The sequence below is a fragment of the Tursiops truncatus genome, chromosome 1, assembly GCF_011762595.2.
Source record: "Tursiops truncatus isolate mTurTru1 chromosome 1, mTurTru1.mat.Y, whole genome shotgun sequence".
Taxonomy (NCBI): Eukaryota; Metazoa; Chordata; class Mammalia; order Artiodactyla; family Delphinidae; genus Tursiops; species Tursiops truncatus.
This window is the reverse complement of record NC_047034.1, coordinates 42,985,561-43,003,159: the sequence shown is the minus strand read 5'-3', so window position 1 is coordinate 43,003,159 and position 17,599 is coordinate 42,985,561. Positions and strand designations below refer to the sequence as shown.

The 17,599-nt window shown below is 35.9% G+C and overlaps 1 protein-coding gene across 5 annotated transcripts in view; it reads right to left on the bottom strand.

Moving 5' to 3' along the window:
* The window catches only part of KCNK2 (potassium two pore domain channel subfamily K member 2), a 221,894-nt gene that overhangs the window by 58,527 nt on the left and 145,768 nt on the right, over window positions 1-17,599 (bottom strand). For all 5 annotated transcript variants that reach the window (XM_019918636.3, XM_073803350.1, XM_019918637.3 and 2 more), the window contains exons 4-5: window positions 14,978-15,138; window positions 12,585-12,771 (exon numbers count right to left, since the gene is read on the bottom strand). In XM_019918636.3, coding sequence (XP_019774195.2) covers window positions 12,585-12,771; window positions 14,978-15,138 — 348 coding nt within the window. The remainder of the gene's footprint in view (window positions 1-12,584; window positions 12,772-14,977; window positions 15,139-17,599) is intronic.

Below are 17,599 nucleotides of genomic sequence, written 5' to 3'. Positions count from 1 at the left end.
AACCACAATGGGGTATAGGGAAAAGTGATAGGGAAAGTGAATAAAAAGTACTATGAGAGGACACAGAAGAAATGATTTTTACTTCTGGAAGGGTGAAAATGAGAAGACAGAAGGTGAATCTTAAATAATGAGGATCAAAACAGAAAAGTTCAGTGTGAAAATATTTGATATATTCAAAGGACTGTTAGTATTGACTAAAGCTACATTTGGAAGGGGGTCAAGGGAGCAGACAGGTAGAAGAGGGGAATCTAGAAAAAATAAGTTGTAGCAGGTTGTAAAGACTTGCTCCTAAAGTAAGGGGGAGTAGGTAAAAGTTTATAGGCAGATTCGTGTTTGACGATATGCACAGAAAGATCTGGTGGCCGAGAGAGGAGGATTGACAGAGAAGCCCCATGAGAAACTTTGTTCTGAACTAGCTAAGCAATGATTGTGCCTGAGTTAGACTGGGATAGAAAGAAGAGACTTTTGAGGCAGAATTGTCAGGGACTGACAACTAGATAGTTGGTGTGATAAGTGAAAGGAAGGGGTATAGGATGACCAGAGACCACAGACCCTCATTGGGAGATGGTACCAGCAACTGAACAGGAAACACAGGGGAAGGAACAGTGACAATAAAAGGAAAAGTCATTCAAACTGGGACATAATAAATTTGAAGTGCTTGAGGTACCAACAGGCAAGATAGCCAGCAGGATCCTTAAATAGTAATCTAACACTTAATAGGGCAGAGCAGGAGATAAAGATTTTAGGATCAACAGCACAGAGACTAGGGCTGCTTAAACAGGGGTGACGGACGTACTCAATTCACAAAATTTAACCTGTACCTTCAGAAGAACAGCTAAGAAACAGCAAATACACATTAAAAATCAAATATAAAATTTTGAATGTAACATTACTCTCTAATTATAAATTAGACTGTGAGTTGCCCACAATGACATTTTCAAATTACTAAAGGGTCAGAGTAAAAAGAGAACCTTTTTTTATCAGGCAAATAATATGAACAGATACAAGTTCAGCTTTCTTTTGGGACAAAGAATAATTTTCAAGATTCAGTTTATAAAGTCAATAACATTACCCTCAAAATATTGTAAAAATTTTTACCTTGTGCAGCATTTATTAAAATGTAATTTCTGGGGAGGATTACAAAGGCTAAATGCATACTGTGATGGTTAAGACTTGGCCCATGGGGGATGCAGCTCTACAAATTCACAAAGTGACTTAAGAAATGTGTGTGGAAATTTGTTATATGATAGGCTCACTAGCAAATTCCATTTTTAAAATGTTTCCATTTCAATGAAACCAGAATGACATTTTTTCCCAAGTACTTTCTCTTTCAAAACCAGAAAATCCTCATCCAAATAGTTGTGACTCACTTAACACATAAGTTCACCAAAATGTTGATTTTAGAAGTTAGTTCATGCTTCAGATGACTTTTTATAAGTCTTCTTTCTTATAAACAGGATGTCACAGTTTGAAAAGAGTAAATTAACTTAATCACAAAAAGGTCTATATTTGGGTAAAATGTTCATCCCACAAGTTTTAGTGGATTCTAAACCTGGGGAAGGGTGGGATGGGGGATGTTTTCCCATTCTTAATTGCCACTCTTAAGATGAAATACTGGCAGTCAAGTGATCCAGGAAAAGCTAATGTATATAAATAGAAGTGTTATCCAACAACTCACAAATTCTTTTCACTTTCTGATATCTAAGATTTATGAATTAATTTTCACATTATTCATTTGATTCAAGACTCTTAACCAAATCAAAATATCTGTAATGTTAAGATAACTTACTAAAAAGTTATTAGTTTTATTTTTAAATTAGGAAATATTTTTTAAATGTATTGGTTATTATAAGCATTACTCTTAGTCTAGCACATTCAAGAAACCTGTGCATGGGTCTCTTACTTGTTAAAAATCTAGGGTTTCTCTGTCCTGGATTCCCTCCCTATGTGCCCCCTAACCCCATACCAGGCTTTATACTCATTGCAACTGATTTACAAAATATTGAAACTCTGATGGAGAGAGAAGAGTGAAAGCTAAGACTTACTGATGGCCTACCTAAATGAAATCATAAAGCCCTGAGGGGTAGGTGTTGAGGGGAGTTGTATTCTTACTCCTCATATTTCCATTGATTTAGGACAAGACTATTAGCAAGACCATTTGGTCACAGAGTTAAACCATATCTCCAGCTGCCTTTATCAGATGCCTTTTAAGCTGACATTTCAATTGCCATCATTCTTACAGCCCGTTCAGAACTCATGGGTGAAAGACTGGTATTGGCTCCCTGAAATCCCAATAGCAAATAACCCCATTTTACAACAGAGAAACCATACTCTCAGTAGGTAAAATAACAGTTGTCAGGTTACACAGGAAAGAGGGCGTCAGAGCTAGAATTCAAAGCCAGGCCTGCCTAGCTTCATTCAGATCACAGGCTCTTTTCATTGAACCAGGCTGTCTATGTCACCTATGATCTCTGCTGATGTCCGTCCCATCATTTATCCACTATCCATTTTTTGTCCATACTGTATGGTAGGCACTTAGCTAGGGCTGGAAACACTAAGTCAAACAAAGTGTTCCTCTTCCCCTCAAGGTTCCTACCTAGAAATCAGGTGGGTCTGAAGGTCAGCACTGTTTTACCAGGAGCCTCCTTACCTTGCTTATGTCCTTATTCCAACAGTTTCCAGAAGTTGGCCCTATTCTGCTCTATAGAACTTGAATATACAATGCCCTCTCCTCCTTAAATTTAATTTTCTTTCTCTTGATGCTGCTGAACCATAGAATATTTATAAAGAAATAAAAGATATAACCTGGATTTAAAGGATCATCTAGGCATTTTGGACTAAACTTACCAACTCCATGCCCCTCTTCTGGTTTTCTAAAATGTGTATTATAGAATAGACATACACACAAATGTGTATACACATACAACTTTGTTCTAAAGAAAATAAAGGTCATTTCTTTACATGGGTCTGTAAGTACTTTAGTTTAGATATCAAATATGGATTTCAATTTTTTTTGGTTTGTTTGACTTTCTTTTTATTAATGAAAGCTATTCTGTCTTAATGTGATGGGGAAAAACATATTTTGCTTTAGTATATTTTTCTTTTTTTATAGTAAAGCAATTTAACTGAGTGAAGTGTGTTTTTTTTTAACATCTTCATTGGAGTATAATTGCTTTACAATGGTGTGTTAGTTTCTGCTTTATAACAACGTGAATCAGCTATACATATACACATACCCCCATATCTCTTCCCTCTTGCATCTCCCTCCCTCCCACCCTCCCTATCCCACCCCTCAAGGTGGTCACAAAGCACTGAGCTGACCTCCCTGTGCTATGCGGCTGCTTCCCGCTAGATACCTATTTTACGTTTGGTAGTGTATATATGTACATGCCACTATCTCACTTTGTCCCAGCTTACCCCTCCCCCTTACCGGGTCCTCAAGTCCATTCTCCAGTAGGTCTGCGTCTTTATTCCTGTCCTGCCCCTAGGTTCTTCAGAACTTTTTTTTTTAGATTCCACATATATGTGTTAGCATACGGTATTTGTTTTTCTCTTTCTGACTTACTTCACTCTGTATGACAGACTATAGGTCCATCCACCTCACTACAAATAACTCAATTTCATTTCTTTTTATGGCCGAGTAATAGTCCATTGTATATATGTGCCACATCTTCTTTATCCATTCATCTGTCGATGGACACTTAGGTTGCTTCCATGTCCTGGCTACTGTAAATAGTGCTGCAGAAACTAACACAACACTGTAAAGCAATTATACTCCAATAAAGATGTTTTAAAAAAAAAAAAGAATAGTTGTCCACTTCCTGCTAGGAAGATTAGGAAAGATTAGGTAAAATCTTAGGAAAAAATCTTCTCCTAAGATTAGGAAAACTGCCCTAATTAGAAGAATGATGATGGCAGTCTCAATGATCAGAAAGAAAGAAAGATCAACACATTGTTTTGCTCATCCTTTACAAGGATGGAAATCTATAGGATATAGGATGTACATTATTGTTACCCTTAGAAATTATCTTTAAGTCTCAATACAGAGTAATTCAGTCTTTTTCATTAAACTTAGTACAATTTACTGCCTGTCTCACTGACTTAACTGTCAATCACTAAATGTTTTCCTTGTCATTTTTTTCCTCCACGTGCTTCTACAATTCTTCTATATATCCATTCTGAATCCTAGAAGTTGAATAACTTCTTGGTTTTCCCAAAGTCCCTAGGACTTCTGAACAGTTTGGGTCAAATCCAATTCAATTAATTACACAGATAACTCTCAGTTCTCTGATGAGTTCTCTGAGAGTCACCAGCTGAATCAAGGAGTGACCAGATGCCTTGCAGAATTTTCCCATATTAACACAGAACCACCAAGAAGAGAAGACAATTTCTTATTTAATTGTTACTCTTGGATTTCAAACATTCTGTCCCCTAGGAACAGGAACTAGAGCAATCATTATCGCTAAGTGGTAAGCACAGTATGTATTTTAAAATATGTGCTCACTAAACAACAGAAGGAATGAACATATGAATGATGAATGTAAGACATCTCCCTAACAGTCACATAAACCCTCCCTTTTCAATCAAAGCAATTTTTCTGAGCCATTGTGGTGGTGGTGGTACTAACTGTTCTTCAGTTGACCTCACTTCTTTCTCATCAGGTGGTTTCCTTGTTATTTGTTAAATTCCTGGCAAATTTTTGCACAGTGATCAGCTCAATAATAGCAATTTTAATACCTGGTCTTTGATATAGTTGCAAAATTTAGGCCCCATCAGGAACTGTTTTCTCCAGGTGCTCTATAAGGACAAATTGTTTTGAACAAAAAAAACTTACCATGGTATTTCAATGGAGATTTATATGTTTTCATGATAAAATCTTCTATTAAGCAAGCTCTGAGCACTCCATGACTAAATGAGTCATGGCTTTGGTTATAAGAGAAAGCAATAGTTTGGTTACTAAAAACTGCATTTCCACTAATGACTATGAAAACATAACTCCAAGAAAACTTAATTCCTTTTTAAAAATTAATTAATTAATTAATTTTTGGCTGAGTTGGGTCTTTGTAGCTGCATGCGGGCTTCCTCTAGTTGCGGCAAGTGGGGGCTACTCTTCGTTGCAGTGCACGGGCTTCTTATTGTGGTGGCTTCTCTTGTTGCAGAGCATGGGCTCTAGGTGTGCCGGCGTCAGTAGTTGTGGCTCGCGGGCTCTAGAGCACAGGCTCAGTAGTTGTGGCATACGGGCTTAGTTGCTCCACGGCATGTGGGATCTTCCCGGACCAAGGCTCGAACCCATGTCCCCTGCACTGGCAGGCAGATTCTTAACCACTGCACCACCAGGTAAACCCGAAAACTTAATTCTTAATATGAGATATACAAAAATGTTTTTCTAAAGTCAAAAAATGTGAAGACAAATGATTCTATAACTGTGAAAACCGTAGAAGTTTAGTAAACATACCAGAAGGGGAATTTTACCTGTTCAAAGTCCCAAATTATATTTTCTATATAGAGGAGCATAAGGCATTAAGCGTAAAGCCTGACTAACCCAGTAGGTATTCAAAATTACACGTGAGATGAAGAAAATTTCATTATTGAACTAAATATACTAAATTTCACTGATCGAAATTCCAAGAAGATATATCTGGATGGCAAAGTAAATTTATGCTCAGAAGGAAAATGTGTTTTCATAATATCAATCATAAGGGTTTCTTAGAATACCTCCAAACTTTTGGCTAAAATTTTTGGTTTTTATTAAGAAAAGTAGGTAATGTGAGAACACTGCTTTGTGAAACTATATATTTGTATCTGGCTTTCACTCAATCATGTTATCTCTTATGAACTAACCTGGTTTACAAAAAGGAGTGTTTCTAAAGACTTCTTTGGGCAGCTTCTAAACAATGACTCACTGTAATCCTAACAGTATATATATATGTGTGTGTGTGTGTGTGTGTGTGTATATATATATATATATATATATATATATATATATATATATATTTATCCTTTTAATGTGTTGTTGGATTCTCTTTGCTAGTATTTTGTTGAGGATTTTTGCATCTATATTCATCAGTGATATTGGTCTGTAATTTTCTTTTTTGGTAGTATCTTTTTCTGGTTTTGGTATCAGGGTGATGGTGGGCTCATAGAATGAGTTTGGGAGTGTTCCTTCCTCTGCAATTTTTTGGAAGAGTTTGAGAAGGATGGGTGTTAGCTCTTCTCTAAATGTTTTATAGAATTCACCTGTGAAGCCATCTGGTCCTGGACTTTTGTTTGTTGGAAGATTTTTATCACAGTTTCAATTTCATTACTTGTAATTGGTCTGTTCATATTTTCTATTTCTTCCTGGTTCAGTCTTGGAAGGTTATACCTTTCTAAGAATTTGTCCATTTTTTCCAGGTTGTCCATTTTATTGGCACAGAGTTTTTTGTAGTAGTCTCTTAGCATGCTTTGTATTTCTGCGGTGTCTGTTGTAAATTTTCCTTTTTCATTTCTAATTTTTTTTATTTGAGTCCTCTCCTTTTTCTTGATGAGTCTAATGGTTATCAATTTTGTTTATCTTCTCAAAGAACCAGATTTTAGTTTTATTGATCTTTGCTATTGTTTTCTTTGTTTCTATTTCATTTATTTCTGCTCCGATCTTTATGATTTCTTTCCTTCTGCTAACTTTGGATTTTGTTTATTCTTCTTTCTCTAGTTCCTTTAGATGTAAGGTTAGATTGTTTATTTGAGATGTTTCTTGTTTCTTGAGGTAGGCTTGTAAAGCTATAAACTTCCCTCTTAGAACTGCTTTTGCTGCATCGCATAGGTTTTAGATCGTCGTGTTTTCATTGTCATTTGTCTCTAGGTATTTTTTGATTTCCTCGTTGATTTCTTCAGTGATCTCTTGGTTAGTTAATAATGTATTGTTTAGTCTCCATGTGTTTGTTTTTTTTACGTTTTTCTCCCTGTAATTCATTTCTAATCTCATAGCATTGTGGTCAAAAAAAATTCTTGATATGATTTCAATTTTCTTAAATTTACTGAGGCTTGATTTGTGACCCATGATGTGATCTATCCTGGAGAATGTTCCATGAGCACTTGAGAAGAAAGTGTAATCTGCTGTTTTTGGATGGAATGTCCTATAAATATCAATTAAATCTACCTGGTCTATTGTGTCATTTAAAGCTTCTGTATCCTTATTAATTTTCTGTTTGGATGATCTGTCCATTGGTGTAAGTGAGGTGTTAAAGTTCCCCTCTTAATTATTGTGTTACTGTCAATTTCCTCTTTTATAGCTGTTAGCAGTTGCCTTATGTATTGAGGTGCTCCTATGTTGGGTGCATATATAATTGTTATATCTTCTTCTTGGATTGATCCCTTGATCATTATGCAGTGTCCTTCCTTGTCTCTTGTAACATTCTTTATTTTAAAGTCTATTTTATCTGATATGAGTATTGATACTCCAGCTTTCTTTTTTTTTGCGGTACACGGGCCTCTCACTGCTGTGGCCTCTGCCATCGCAGAGCACAGGCTCCAGACGCGCAGGCCCAGCGGCCACGGCTCACAGGCCCAGCCGCTCTGCAGCACACAGGACCCTCCCGGACCGGGGCACGAACCTGTGTCCCCCACATTGGCAGGGGGACCCTCAACCACTGAGCCACCAGGAAAGCCCCTCCAGCTTTCTTTTGATTTCCATTTGCATGGAATATCTTTTTCCATCCCCTCACTTCCAGTCCGTATATGTCCCTAGGTCTGAAGTGGGTCTCTTCTAGGCAGCATATATATGGGTCTTGTTTTTGTATCCATTCAGCAAGCCAAAGTCTTTTGGTTGCAACATTTAATCCATTCACGTTTAAGGTAATTATCGATATGTATGTTCTTATGACCATTTTCTTAACTGTTTTGGGTTTGTTTTTGTAGGTCCTTTTCTTCTCTTGTGTTTCCCACTTGGAGAAGTTCCTTCAGCATTTGTTGTAGAGCTGGTTTGGTGGTGCTGAATTCTCTCAGCTTTTGCTTGTCTGTAAAGCTTTTGATTTCTCCATCGAATCTGAATGAGATCCTTGTTGGGTAGAGTAATCTTGGTTGTAGGTTCTTCCCTTTCATCACTTTAAGTATATCATGCCACTCCCTTCTGGCTTGTAGAGTTTCTGCTGAGAAATCATCTGTTAATGTTAACCTTATGGGAGTTCCCTTTTATGTTATTTGTCGTTTTTCCCTTACTGCTTTCAATAATTTTTCTTTGTCTTTAATTTTTGCCAATTTGCTTACTATGTGTCTCGTCGTGTGTCTCCTTGGGTTTATCCTGTATGGGACTCTCTGTGCTTCCTGGACTTGGGTGGCTATTTCCTTTCCCATGTTAGGGAATTTTTCAACTATAATCTCTTCAAATACTTTCTTGGGTCCTTTCCATGTCTCTTCTTCTCCTGGGACCCCTATAATGCAAATGTTGTTGCGTTTAATATTGTCCCAGAGGTCTCTTAGGCTGTCTTCATTTATTTTCATTCTTTTTTCTTTATTCTGTTCCGCAGCAGTGAATTCCACCATTCTGTCTTCCAGGTCACTTATCCGTTCTTCTGCCTCAGTTATTCTGCTATTGATTCCTTCTAGTGTATTTTTCATTTCAGTTATTGTATTGTTCATCTCTGTTTGTTCTTTAATTCTTCTAGGTCTTTGTTAAACATTTCTTGCATCTTCTCGATCTTTGCCTCCATTCTTTTTCCAAGGTCCTGGATCATCTTCACTATCATTATTCTGAATTCTTTTTCTGGAAGTTTGCCTATCTCCACTTCATTTGGTTGTTTTTCTGGGGTTTTATCTTGTTCCTTCATCTGGTACATAGCCCTCTGCCTTTTCATCTTGTCTATCTTTCTGTGAATGTGGTTTTTGTTCCACAGGCTGCAGTATTGTAGTTCTTCTTGCTTCTGATGTCTGTCTGCCCTCTCCTAACAGTATATATTAAAGAGGACACTAACTTTGATAAATAATGTTAAATTGTGTTAAGTTAGGTAATTATTTGACTTCACTTCTGAAGAATCATCAGCTAATTCTCTTTATTGACATATAACTGACACATGTAACATTAGTTTCAGGTGTACAATATAGTGATTCGACATTTATATATATTACGAGATGATCACCACAGTAAGTCTAGTTACCATCTGTCACTGTTTAAAGTTATAAAATATTAATGACTATATTCCCTATTCTGTACATTATATCTCTAAGACTTATTTATTTTATAACTGGAGGTTTGTGCCTCAATCCCCTTCACCTATTTTGCCCATCCCCCCAAGCCCTAGTAATTTTTTTTTTTTTTGCCATACGCGGGCCTCTCACTGTTGTGGCCTCTCCAGTTGTGGAGCACAGGCTCTGGACGTGCAGGCTCAGTGGCCATGGCTCACGGGCCTAGCCACTCCGCGGCATGTGGGATCTTCCCGGACCTGGGCACTAACCCGTGTCTCCTGCATCGGCAGGCGGACTCTCAACCACTGCACCAACAAAAGTGGTATCAACAAAAGTGGTATCCATCTACTTCTCTAATTTTCTCAGCATTTGTCGCTTTGAACACATCAAATTCCTTTGCAAGTTATTAGCAAAGTATATTTCTACCATTTTTCATTATTCCTCTGTAAACCACAAATGCAATTAAATGGGTTTAAAGAGGGGTATAATAAAAATAAATTCCTAGTAATAATAAAGATGTTTATTAGACTACACTTAATGCCATGCAAATATTTTGTTTCCCTGTTCCCCTACAGTACTGTGACCATGACTCTGTATTCAGGGTGCCTACTGATACACAAGATGTTTTCATTGAACTTAACTGCTCAGGCAGCTGAGAGTGGCTACTAATAGACTCACATAATCTAACCAGTGTCAGAGTGTGGATCTCCTAAAGGAAATTAAAAAAGAAATTTTTTTTCTTCTTCTACAAAACCATAAGTAAAACTATTTGTTCGTTTTTTTCTAAGCCAGTTTATACTGTGGTCAAAAATAAACACTTTTTTAAGATTCCACCCACTTTTTTTTAATTTATAATTTTTGTTTTTGTAGAGAGTCTCCGATTATGAGGGTCACACACTAGACTGACACATATTTAAAATAACATGCACTGTATTATATCATTGAAACTTGCTAAGATAAAAGAACTTAAATGTTCTCACTAAACAAACAAATAAATGAATAAAGTGAGGTAAGGGATGTATTAATTAACTGGATCCTTTCACAATATATATGTATATGAAAACACCAGAGTGTGCATTTTAAATATCTTACAATTTTGTTTGTCAACTGTACCTCAATAAAGCTGAAAAATAAATACATTAATAAACATACCTACGCATTACCATAAAACATTAAAAATTAAATTGAATACAATAACATGTGTAATACAAGGCTGTTGGCCTGAAAATGGAAGAGTCGTCACCTAATACCTATATATTCCACAGTAATTATAAGACCTTGTTAATTATATTTATAAAGCGATACAACAGCCTAAGATTAACATGCCACAGTATAAATTTTGTTATCATCACTGTGTCTCACTTTCTGCTACATTAAAGCACTTTCAACTTCTACTTATGCGAATTATATCTATGTCGTCAATGAAAGGTAGAAAAATGGGTATTTTAGGACAGAAGCTCATCGTCCTACATGGAGCTGCAAATCTCTGAGATTCTTCTCTCTGCATTTTGCTAATTAGAAAACTAAAAAATCTCCATCAGCATGATGTACCCTCCTTTCTCAGGGCCTCCATCCAGCACAGAGATGTGTACATAGTGTTTTTGACCCAAAGCAAAGCTTTGCTTGTAAAAATACCCCATCTTCAAGGGTATTATACATTCCCCAGAAAGAAGGGCTTTGCCAGGCTAAACTGTAATTAACAAATAATAAAAACAGATGCCTTCTCTGAGATTTTTATAAAACTATACAACATATTTTCTTTTCTGATAATATTTAAGTAAGAAGTTTGAGTCAAGAAAGAACAGTAAACAACCAGAAAGTATTAAACCCTCAAAACTGAATTAGCCTAGTGAGTTTATTCTGGGAAGTTTAAGAGCACATTTCTACTATAATGTTTATTAGCATGTTTTTCTAACACTTCAAACTGATTTTTTTTTTTTTTAAAAAAAGAATGGTTTAGATTTTCAGGAGCTGGTCAAACTGATTCATGTTAGAGCATTATTATATCACTTTTACCACTATTACCACAATTTGTTTAAAATTGGAGTTAGAACAGTAATAATAATTGGATAACATAACCAGAAAAGAGAGAGGTGAAATGACAGGAATGTAAGACCTAAGAGATACAACAATAAAGCAAACAGCAACTGAAATAACATATATAGAGAAGGAAAAAGTTTTTAAAAACCATCTATTTAAAAATGTGGACAAAATATTAAAAAGGTCAGAACATTGACATTAGAATTGAACATTAAAGGAGAGAAATATCTTAGAGAAGAAGGTTTTAAGTAGCTAAGAACATCTTCTAAAGTTTGCACGTGTTTCTAAAACCAAAGCATAAGAGAGTGATGTCACCAAGATGGTGACATAGCTTGTTCCTGACTTTGCTCCCCATCATGAGAAGAACAACTAACAACTATTCGAGGACAAGACACCACTGAGAGAAGCCTAGGACACGGAAGTGAGGTTGAAGCACCCTCGGCACCCCAGAGATCAAGGCAGACTGCATTAGAAGAATGGACGTTACCTGAACCTATTATGGTAATCATTTCATTTCATGATCAAACCATCCTGCTGTACACCTTAAACCTATGCGGTGATGTATGTCAATTATTTCTCAATAAAACGGGGAAAAAGCCCTAAGACATGAAAAGCCCTAGTAAAAAGAGCAATGATGGTTTAAACTTGAATTCTTGTACCGCTAAAAAATAAATAAATAAGATGCAGATAAATGGTTTCTGAAATTAGGGTGGGACTATAAATTCTGAACAACCAGCAATTTAAATTTCTTTCATAGAATGAAAAATAAATATTCAACTGTACTTTTTTGCTTACCTTCACTGTCACGGAATGACTCCCCCCCACCTTTTTTTTTTTTTTGGCTCTGTCACTGTTATGGATGAAATTGTGTCTTCCAAAAATATGGGTCGAAGTCCCTGGTACCTTGGAACATGACCTTATTTGGAAATGAGGCCCTTGCAAATGTAATTAGTTAAGATGAATTCATACTGGAGTAGAGTGGGCTTTTAATTCAATATGACTGGTGTCTTTATAAGAAGAGGGAAATTTGGGCACAGCGACAGGAACACAGGGAGAATGCCATGTGATGACAGAAGCAGAGATGGGAATGACGCAGCTGCACGCCAAGGACCAGCAAGGACTGATGGTCTCTTCCTCCAGAAGCTGGGAAGAAGCAATCAAGGATTCTACCAGTCTCAGAAGGATCCTGCCCCTGCTGGCATCTTGATTTTGAACTTCTATGAGAGAATGACTTCCTTTTGTTTAAAGCCACCCAGTTTGTGGTACTTTGTTATGACAGCCCTGGGAAACAAAGACAGTCACTGTGTTGTCCTGCAAACCCAAGAGAAAAGTCTAACTAAAGGACAAGGGTTAGGAGAGCAGTGTCAGTACCAGCAAAAACTTACCTGCAACGTAGTCGCCAAAGCCAATGGTTGTTAAAGTGATAACCACAAAATAAATGGCGTCCAGGGCACTCCAGCCTTCTATGTGCTTGAATATGATTGCAGGCAGAGCAACGAAGAGTACACAGCCAAACAGTATAAATATGATTGTTGAGATGATTCGAATCTTGGTTTGACTAACATTCCACTTCTAAGGATGAGAGAGAGAGATGGAGAAATCGATTGAGATAGACTATCAATGTACCTGTGAAATTGACCTATATATCAATACACTGTTATCAGCAAATTAGTAAATGAGAATGGTATTTTATTCCCTCTTATAATTAATTTTAATTGTACTTACTTACAAATATTGGGTATAACATGAATAACTGAAAACAACCAATGCTAATAATGATGCTGCTTTACCCTTACCTAGCTTTACAACAGGTAAATTACTTTCTAAAGTAAATTACATTTGCTCCGAGAATAAAATTTCAGACTTACATTGTTCTTTGTTTACCTGAACTACTTTTGAAATATTTCTATTCTATAGGCATACAACTCATTGCTTGCCAAAGATAATCTAGAAATATATGAAATGGAGAAAACTGAACCATGAATTAAATATCTACTGTTGATAATTGATAAAATTATTAATTTCATGAAGACTTTTCCCTCTCACTCCTACCACATTTTCCTATCATTCTTCAATTGGTTAAAGTGAAATACTAACAGACTTAAAGTTGATTCCCATGTGAACCAGATGAACTACCTCTCTGTTCTATGGCCTTAAGCTGTACAACTAAATATACCAGACATGATATGTAGGCAAGGATAAGTCTTCAACAGCCCTAAGCTACAGCTGCCCTCAGAGGACCCATATTTTTTCACTCTTTCCCTTCTCAGAAATATCTACAGCATAACATAGTAAGTGAAGTATGTACATATAGCCATTTATCTCCATATCTTTTTTTCTCATTATCACTATATATTTTCATCTCCCTGGATCTGTCTTATCTACCATGACAATTATACGTCACATCCCCACCGTATAAAAATCACTGAATTTTAGAGCTTGAACATTTTCTAGAGATAAAGATCTATAAAACCATCGAATGGAAAGTGGAAATAAAAGTTTCTCTAGTCTATCACCCTTAGCATATACATGAGAGTTAAGTGAATTCTTGTTTGTAAAGTTCTCAGAACAGAGTACTAAATGTTGAATCTTGACTACTGGGATGTATTCACTACCAGAGCATGGGATTTATTTTATGCACTGATGTGGATACAGCATGAAAAACATTCTCCAGCATCCTGTCGTCACTCAAACATCTGTTGAATGAATGAATGAAAAACAATTCAGCATTATCAAGTTCATGCCACTAACCTTCCCTCTAAGTTAATGTAATACAAGATACTTTTAGTATCAATATAAGAAAAGTATAACACCAAAAAAGGATAAAACAACTAGTTGGGAAGAACCATGCCTTCTTTACTCTAACGTAAAAATATTTGAGAATGAACTTTGAACTTAATATGAAACATATCTAATGCTAAAACTGGAATTATAATTTAAATTGAAAAACTAATACTCAGTGGTCTTATTTCATCAATAGAGTTAAATACTTTGTTGAATTTTTTATGAAAAGATAAATTATTGAATAATAAATAAAATGTATTGTAATAGTAGTGACAGTACTAACAAATCATTTATAATCTCACTCTCTAACACAATTATTTTCTTTATTCATAATTTTTTTTCAAGAATAGAAGCTTGTCTTCATGATATTTTTCACTTAAGATCTAACTAGAGCATTTTCATTTTATTTTATTTTTTCTATTGAATATATACCCATGAACATCTTCATGTGTATTACTTTTGGTTCTACTAAATTACATCCCTTAGTTAAATCTCTATCAATAACATTGCTAACTTAAGTTATATGATCCCCTTTATCGTGTTTGCTATGTATTATTTGATTCTTCACAAAAGGGCTATTTGAAGTTTACTAGCTATGTTAGGCTTTCACTTATAATATCTCTAACTCTCAGAGTAATGCCTCATCATCAGTATCATTATTCACATTATATAAATGGCAAAATGGAGATTTAAGGGTAAAATAACTAGGTTAAGTGAATATAGCTAGGAGACAATACATCTGAAATTTGAACCCAGGACTGTCAGATTTCTACTTCTTTTCCTATATTTTGCTTTTTCTCATTCATTAATGTATTCATTTGAAGAAGTATAAAAATAACTATACAGTGAGTTACTTACAAATAGAGGTGCATATAAATTGTTACAGAAAACCCAGTAACTGAACGTCTAACTGTATCTGAGGTGAAGAGAAAAGTTACAATATTTTTAAAATTTAGATGATTAGCATATGTAGTTAAAAGGCTGTTGTACTCACAATAAATGTATCTTCCACTTTTGCAATTCCTTTTCCAAATATGGTTCCTAGTTGATCTCCAACTCCAGCCAACAGAAAACCAAAGAGGGGAATTCCCAGTAAGGCATAGATGATACAGAATATTTTTCCCCCTTCTGTGCGTGGTGAGATGTTTCCAAATCCTAAAAAACACAAAGAAGAAGAAGAATTCAGCTGTTTATAAATGAGTAATAGTTTAAAACATATGACCTCAAGATTGATTCAGAAATTCCCAAATATTATAAGATATCAATCCTAGATTTCAACTAATTAAGAATTGCTTTATACCACATAAGCTTTTAATGCAAAATCCTCTTATAAACAAATATTTTAACAATCTACAAAATATAGCTAGTGTTCCAATTAAACTAGATGATGAAAACTGAGGGAATAACACATGTAATAAAGTCAATGTTTTCATTAAATTTACTTCCACCTCTCTATACTGCTAATCCTGTCGACTACAAAGTTTTCATTGCCATTTACTAAGAGTGTGTTGCCTTCATTTAAGAGTATTCAAATATGCTTAAATTATTTAAAGTTTAATAACAACTTTTAAATTTTGTTTCCATTCAAGTACCTACAAAAAAGCAATAAATAAAAACTTAAAATTACGAAACCTTGTTAAAGTTCTGAGGATTCTGAAGGCTTTTCAATTTTGTGCAAGGATGGCTCTACTTGTTATGATTGAATCAGCTCAACTTTATTCCCCCCCCTTTTAAGAACAAAAGCAATGTCTACAAACATGTTTGAGGTAAAGAATGCACGTTTTCTAGAAGTACATAGAGTATTTTATTTGCTATGTAATCCTCTCATTGTCTTTCACATTAAATTAATCTGGAATTTTAGTTTTAATTTCCTCTTTTACTCAAGAATGTGGATCGGGATTTTAAGATTGGCAGTTTGTTGCTACTTTCTAGTTTTACGACTATAACTATCAAAGAGTATGGCCTGTATGATTTTTACTTTTGGGAATTTACTGAGATTTTCTTTGTGGCTTTATAATGGCCAATTTTTTAAATTTGTTTCATTGTTTTTTGAAAATAATCTGGATGTTCTATTTGTTGGAAACAAAAAGCGTATATATTATCAAAGGGATTCGTATCATCCCCCCAAATCCAGTCCTAATGTGGCTCCCTCACAAAACTTGCCCTGGGGGAGGAGAGGATGGGCTAATATTTGGTCATTTTAGCGCATACATTTTCCTCCCCATAATATTTCCATCTTTCTCTTCTTCCTATTCAGTTAATTTGGTATTCATTGCTAGTCAATTCATCGATTGAGGGTTGTGGGTTTTTTCAAATGTATTTAATTTTCAAGAACTTTGCCTGTTTTCATTAGTCGGTTCTTACGCCATGAAAATAACAATTACATTCATTTCTTTGTTTTAACAATGTTGTACCATAAATTAACTCTATTCCCTGAGAGAAATCCTACACTTCCTTCATTTAGGTGACTTTCTTCAAGTGTCTGAGAATTCCTGGTCATATTTTCATACTTGTAAGCACAGTATAATAGTAGTTTGGTTAGTTTTTGTGGCTGAAATCTATTTCCCAGCCTCAGTGAGAATCGTGGTTGATCTGGTGGGGCATGTAAGAGTCTCTTCAAAGGAGTGTGGTTCAAGTAGTGTTGGCCGGAAAGAAGGGGGCTGGCATCTGATTGGCCTTTCACATAGATGTGTACCTCACAGAACTTGAGAGCAAGGTTTCCTAATTCCTCATGGCAGCCTCCAGTTCACAGCTACCTTTCTGCTTCTCAGACCTGCTGACTGCTTGGGGAACATGATGTAAGCTGTCTACACATTTAACTCATTTACCTTCCATCTGCTCTTATCTACCAATGCCTTGGAATGCTGAACATCAGGGCAATATGTACAAAGGTCCATCCAGGGCAAGTGTGAAAAAGGCTGAGAAGTCTTGTATCAAGGTAACTTGAAGAAGAAAAAGCCCATCACAAGGGTTAGACAGAATGCTTAAACTGGACTATTTGGGACGGTGCACCATTTCTGTACACTATCCAAGATGGAACTCAACAAGTTCTACCCGGTCCTCTATTCTAGCATCAATAAGCAGAATACCAATAACAAGAGAGCCTCGCTAAATCAGCAGTGTGGACTGGTTTGACCTGGGTTCTCTGATTATTACAGAGAGTCCTGCTAAGATCCAACACTATTTTATTGCCTCTCCAGATGAATAACCATGTGACCTGAAGCAGGACAGGCATCTGAGTTATCCCATACCATCCCATTTTCTCTTCTTGCGTAAGAGGACGAATGCCTTCAAAGTTATATCCATAAGAAGTAACCTACCTCCAGAAAGGGTCAAGGATCAAAAAGAAAAGATACAACGTTTTCTTTAATACTGACTGTGGCATTGCTATAAATAGGCTCTGCAGTTTGTTTAAAAAATAAAAGCCTGAGTATCAGAGGGCTCAATTTGATCTGCCCCACACAAGTTAAAAGGGCATAGGAAAAAAGGGCTCCAACTTTTCATCCATCACTGACTCAGATTCGGCCCAGAAGCCACTGGAACATCTTCAGAAAAGGGAACAGAGGACTTCCTCAGAAAGTCTATTTATATCACAAATGAAATGGCCCCAAATCCA